The sequence below is a fragment of the Dicentrarchus labrax genome, unplaced genomic scaffold (genome assembly GCF_905237075.1).
Source record: "Dicentrarchus labrax unplaced genomic scaffold, dlabrax2021, whole genome shotgun sequence".
Taxonomy (NCBI): Eukaryota; Metazoa; Chordata; class Actinopteri; family Moronidae; genus Dicentrarchus; species Dicentrarchus labrax.
The window spans coordinates 9,695,104-9,701,755 of record NW_026136720.1 but is presented as its reverse complement, the minus strand read 5'-3'; the positions used below and the strand labels follow the sequence as shown (position 1 = coordinate 9,701,755).

At 35.2% G+C, this 6,652-nt stretch overlaps 1 protein-coding gene across 1 annotated transcript; it reads right to left on the bottom strand.

Annotated features, from left to right (window-relative positions):
• Positions 1 to 2,108: 2,108 nt before the first annotated feature.
• Positions 2,109 to 5,849, bottom strand: endouc (endonuclease, polyU-specific C). The gene is made up of 8 exons (XM_051382480.1): positions 5,718 to 5,849; positions 5,450 to 5,506; positions 5,256 to 5,355; positions 5,057 to 5,168; positions 4,837 to 4,958; positions 3,298 to 3,410; positions 3,017 to 3,167; positions 2,109 to 2,928 (listed from the first exon to the last, which is right to left on the bottom strand). Exons 1-8 carry the CDS (start codon positions 5,726 to 5,728, stop codon positions 2,653 to 2,655), a joined length of 942 nt encoding a protein of 313 aa, XP_051238440.1. The 5' UTR covers positions 5,729 to 5,849; the 3' UTR covers positions 2,109 to 2,652.
• Between the last annotated feature and the right edge of the window lie 803 nt (positions 5,850 to 6,652).

Sequence of the window (6,652 nt, the reverse complement as noted above, 5' to 3'; positions counted from 1 at the left end):
ATTTTATTTTTTTCAATAATCAGGTTTATTTTATTTTCATCTTATTTTATTTTATTTATTTACTTACTTATTTTATTTTATTTTAGCCTGAGAAGGGACAGATTATTCAATGCACACAGTAAAAGAAAATGCCAGAATCAGGTTTATTTAATTAATTCATTTTATTTTATTTTATTTTATTTTATTTTATTTTATTTAAGCCCGAGAAGGGACAGTGCAAATTATTAAATGCACACAGGAAAAGAAAATGCCAGAATGAGGTTTATTTAATTAATTAATTTAATTTTATTTAATTTTATTTTATTTAAGCCTGAGAAGGGACAGTGCAAATTCAAAAATTAACACGGGAAAAAAATGCCAGAATCAGGTTTATTTTATTTATTTAGTTATTTATTTATTTTATTATTTTATTTTATTTTAGCCTGAGAAGGGACAAATTATTAAATGCACACAGTAAAAGAAAATGCCAGAATCAGGTTTATTTAATTAATTCATTTTATTTTATTTTATTTTATTTTATTTTATTTTATTTTATTTTATTTAAGCCGAGAAGGGACAGTGCAAATTATTAAATGCACACAGTAAAAGAAAATGCCAGAATCAGGTTTATTTAATTAATTCATTTTATTTTATTTTATTTTATTTTATTTTATTTTATTTTATTTTATTTTATTTTAGCCTGAGAAGGGACAGATTATTAAATGCACACAGTAAAGAAAATGCCAGAATCAGGTTTATTTAATTAATTCATTTTATTTTATTTTATTTTATTTTATTTTATTTTATTTTGTTTTATTTTGTTTTATTTAAGCCTGAGAAGGGACAGTGCAAATTATTAAATGCACACAGTAAAAGAAAATGCCAGAATCAGGTTTATTTAATTAATTCATTTTATTTTATTTTATTTTATTTTATTTTATTTTATTTTATTTTATTTTATTTTATTTTATTTTATTTTATTTAAGCCCGAGAAGGGACAGTGCAAATTATTAAATGCACACAGTAAAAGAAAATGCCAGAATCAGGTTTATTTAATTAATTCATTTTATTTTATTTTATTTTATTTTATTTTATTTTATTTTATTTTATTTTATTTTATTTAAGCCCGAGAAGGGACAGTGCAAATTAAAAAATGAACACGGGGAAAAAATGCCAGAATGAGGTTTATTTAATTAATTTATTTTATTTTATTTAAGCCCGAGAAGGGACAGTGCAAATTAAAAAATTAACACGGGAAAAAATCAGAATCAGGTTTATTTTATTTATTTAGTTATTTATTTATTTAATCTTATTTTATTTTATTTTAAGAGGGGACAGTGCAAATTAATAAATGCACGCAGTAAAAGAAAATGCCAGAATCAGGTTTATTTAATTAATTTATTTTATTTTATTTTATTTAAGCCCGAGAAGGGACAGTGCAAATTAAAAAATTAACACGGGAAAAAAATGCCAGAATCAGGTTTATTTTATTTATTTAGTTATTTATTTATTTAATCTTATTTTATTTTATTTTAAGAGGGGACAGTGCAAATTAATAAATGCACACAGTAAAAGAAAATGCCAATCAGCCAAAAAAGGCAATTTTTCCTCAGTCCCTGGCCAAGGTGTTAAATAAGCTTCCTAAAATACATCAAAGCAAAAACAAAACAAAGTATGCAATTTAAAGATTGGAGAAGGACTCACAGAAACAGGTATAGAGGATCCATATATGTATGTATGTAAGCAAGAATGGTTATCAAGTAAGTGTGAAAATAGAGAAGATTTCTGGTGCTGAATCTTCTGCTACCACAAATGAACGTGGGTCTCCAGAAACAATCACTCACTCTGAATCAAAGCTGTAGACTTCAGACTTGGGATTGAGTTGGACTTAAATTCAACTCTTACCTGTCCGTTTTTACCTGATAAAATCTTAGGAAAATAAAAATAAATAGGACATGGACAGGCAGACCTTGTATGGCCCCACACTTGATACATTAATGTGTTAAACTTTGTACTGAAGGGACTTGGTCTTCCATGATTTTACAACAATAAAAACTATTATGTGACTATGTGATTTGCTTATGAAGACATGTAAACTTGCAGCATAATATAACACTCTTAAAACAATATTTTCTCACAATTAATAACTTTTTTTTATTGCAAATGAACAGAATACATCAGAAATACACACATACATTTTAAATGTTCCACCCCACCCTCATCCCTGGCGGTTTACTTCCTCCATCTCGCTTTAAACTAGCACTGTTAATGCAACTTCATGGACTGAAGTAGGTCTGTTATTACAGAGGCAGCCCCCTTGCCACATTTCCAACGTAGCAGCCTTGGCTTTGTTTACCAGAGCTGTGGACGCTTCTTAAACATAACATCATCTTGAAAATATTCCGAACGTTTTCTAGTGTAGTTCGTGCTGTGGTACAATTAATACTGTTTTATAACAATATTTTAGGGCCAATTATGTGCAATAATATAATGCAATGGATCATTTTGGTCACTTTTACTGAAGTAAATCTGAGCAGAACATCATTGTAAAGATGTGATTAAAATGATTATAAAGTTTAAATGAAAGTTATTTTAATTGTGGACATTTGTGCCTCAGATTCTTGGTCGTGCACATTATAAAGACGTGATTATCACATCAGAAGATCTTCCTCATCAGTGTGAGTGCTGCCTAAGATGTCTGCTGTTGCTGCTGAGCAGTTTGGGGTACGCCGTCCCGAGAGAGCGTCCGTGTCTGATGACCACCAGCTCCATCTGACACTGGTCGATGTTGACCAGCACCGTGGTGCTCCTCTCCGTGTTTATGAGGAAGACGATGGTGAAGATCGCCATCTCAAACTCAGGGCTGGTCCCGATGAAGGCGCTGCCGACGGGCTTCACCAAACCGTGCCAGCTGAACTGGAGGTTCAGAACGTGGTCGTCCTGATCGGGCTGTGGAGGGGATGTCAGATACACTTTGTGGGTGGATATTAAAGACAACTGTTGTTACATCTGTTATCTGATGAAAGGTTACACTTACTAAGTCATGGTTCCTGGCTTTGTATCCTTTGTAGTCCAAGTGTGTGCTGTTTTCCTGGAGGTAGAACTGGACCCAGTTGTGAAACCCAATGATTTCTGTTCCAGATTTTGTTTCTCCAACAAAAACATGCTCGAATCCACAGGAGTCGAGGCTGGTGAATGAAACAAGCAAAACAATTGTGTAACCTTTTATGCAACTGTAGTAAATCCCTTGATTGCTTTCTGTACACACACTCTGATTTAATATGATCATGTGCTGGTGTTTGGCAGGATGTGTCTCACCCTGCATTCCTCTGTCTGTGGTAGAGGTTGAACCAGATCGTCTGCAGCTGACTCTTAAAGTGCCTCAGGTTAGAGCTGGACTGTCCTTTGCTCACCAGGTACTTATGAGCCCTCTGTGGAGAAATCACATTTATGACATGTATACACGTCAATGGAAACCCGACTCTGCTGCGAGATCTTCTTACAATATAGAACAGATTAAATGGACAAACTGGAGAAGACAGATCAGTTCTGTTGCACAGACGAAAACATTGCAAAATTCCTTTTCAACGGACAATATTCGTTAACAAAGTTCTCTCATCAAAACAATAATAAAAGACGACAGAGGTTTGATGACATTGTGAAGCAGTGTGGGATCATGGGAGTTGTTGTCTTCACCACCATTGCTGTCAGCTTCCCCCGTTAGGATTCCTTTAGTCTGTATCATTCAGGAGGTTTCTACTGGGAGCCAGATTATCTGCAGAGGTTTCTCGTCCTCTCCAAAACAAACAGATTTGCGACTGAAAGCAGTAAAAACTCTGAACAAATCAATGAAAATCAGTGTTTCTCCAGCACTGTTTGGCGGACAAAGGACGTCCCGGAGAAGCTGCTGTCAGCTCAGATTGTTCCTCTGATACCTCAAACTTAAAATAACCAAGCTCAAAGAAATATAGTGTAAAAATTGGGCTTAAAACTGGATAAAAAGTCAATTTATGAGGGCTCCTGGCAGAAAACTACAACGCCATCGAAAAGCGATCGGTGAAAAGCACCGTCACTCATAACAAAAGTTATAAGGAATATTTTAATTATATAAAAAAATGTTGCTGTATAAAAGTGCCAGGAACATGTTCTCAGCATGTGTTGACCTTGAATTGTGTAAGAAAAAGACATTCACTGACTCACTGAGGAAATCCTCCAGAGTATACTGAAACAATACTTCTCTTGTATAGAGAACTTACATAACTCCCAGAGCTCTACATCACATTAATATGTATAATGTATTATGTAGCTAAATAGTTGGTGTGAGAAGCCCCTCTTATCTTTTAACAAGTCTGATGGACACAGAAAGATTATTTACTATTTACTAAGAGTTTAGATCTGATGTCAGCTACAGTCATCAGGTCCAAACATGCTTCCCCCCCCCCCAAAATACAACAAGTACTGCATGTCCACATTTTTCCACTGAACCTCTTCGGGGAGACCGCTGAGGCCAACGCTGCATTCCACAGCTGCTGCACACAGATGTTTTCAGATGGTGTTTTCTCTCTCTAACATCATGAAGTAAAGAGCTGCAGTGAGACAGGAAGAGACAAAACTCCCTCTGGAGTTCAGCTGCAGTCCCAGAAAACCCCACAACGTGTAGGAAAACAAGAAACCGGAAACAGGCAGTGGGAAACAAAACAACTTAGAATACATCTTATATATATATATATACATTCTTACCCTGAGACGCTGAAAATAAACAGCTGTAAGAAAAGAGGTGACAAACAATAGAAACTAGTAGAACTGAAGCATGTGCAGCTTGTTAGGTGCAAACTGATTGTAACACGTCAAATATACCTTCATGACTTCTGTCTCTAAGACGGCATCCAGGAAGAGATTAATCTCTGTGAGCTCCTCTGTTGTGACCCGTTCAGCCACGCCTGTGGACCGCTCATAGTTGTCCAGGAGTTTGGTGAACCCTGCAGACACACATTAAGTTTTTTTTTATTAATTATAGTGAAATCTAGAGGAAAAAGAAGAGAAAAAAACTTTTTATGTCTGCTGCAGAGACACTTACGGGAGAAAGTGGTTGTGTTCTTCAGTTTGTTCTCATTAACGTTGGAGAACAGAGGCTGTGAAGCGTGATCCTGCACAACATGGCTGCCCTGGTTTACATAACTGGCTCTGCCCTGGACACAGTTCAAACACAAAATATATCTTTGTAAAAACCAAAAAACAGAAGATAAGAGCTGTCTGAATAGGAATATGCACCGTACCTGAACAGAGATTGTGTAGTCTACCCCAGGTGTCATGCGATTCACATCCAGTCTCCACAACTCATTGAAGATATTGGATAGTTCCTGGTTTACAGCTGGTCTGTGACACAAAGTCAGAGGGTATAAGCACAGAAAACTGACAAATACTGGCAAACACAATGACTCTTGATGAATGCTCCCACTGGTTACTGTACCTTGATGCATCCAGTCCACTGAGAGACACAATAAGGAGGACAAGGACTCCACAGAACCTGTACAACACATTGACATATTTTCTATAAATACAGCAAAAAGTCAAAGAAAACCAAACATTTTCTGACCTAATCTGGTCTATTGTGTCACATTAAAAACAGTGATTAGTAAACAATCACAAAAGTGTTATAAACTGTAACAAATGAAGCCAAACTGAACTTGTCTACAGGGATGCAATTCATTTTCAGATGTAAAATAAAAAATACAGACCTTGCAGCCATGATGCCTTTCTCGTAAGCTTCCTCTCCTCCAGCTCAGACTACAGTGGAGTACTCACTGGTCTGTTTCCAGTCTCCACCCGCACTTCAGATCCTGCAGGACGATGCCCACTGACTGCGCATGTGCAAATCTGGACAGACTCTCTTCGACGTCCATGTGTTTAAGTGTATAGCCACCAGAGGTCGCTTCATGACGTTTAACCACTTATATAGAACAAGTATCAATTAATTTATTGTTATTGGCACAGTTCAGTAAATAAATAATTTGTTTATAACACCTCTGGTTTTCCATGTGTCGTTCAGAGAGAGGAGGTGGAGGGACAAGTGTAAAATACTTAATATTAAAGGTAAATATCAGCTAATTTAATGTTATTGTCAGAACTTAAGTAAAGAATAGGTGATGTTAGTTGTCCAACCAAGTAGCTGGGTTACCCAATTATACCAAATACAACTGGGTGCAGAGAGGTGATCTCAATTCTGCTTCAAAAGTGTTTTTTCTTTACAGCTGACCAAAAGGAGAACTTCAAAAACCCTCAAAAGGGAAACATCTGTACAATGACTGTTGGCAAACAGTGAAAAAAATATGCTTTAAATAAAAGTTAACAGCTGGTTCGTTTTTAAGGTTTATGTTTCATCTCACTTTGGCAATTTATATCAAAAGACTGATGGAAAATCCAAAGACTCTTTTCATATTGTATTTTCTACATACCATTCTGCACATTTTTAAATTATATAACATTTTTAAAAAAACTTAGAAACCCTAACTTCAGAATATGTATCAGTTAAAGATTTCTTCTTGTCTCTCCTCTCAAAGTTAATAGATTTGTTTTATTATTCTTTATATACAGTCTGGGTCCCATAAAAGTCCCATTTCACCTGTGAATTAAAGGGTCATTTTATGATATATATATATATATATATACACAC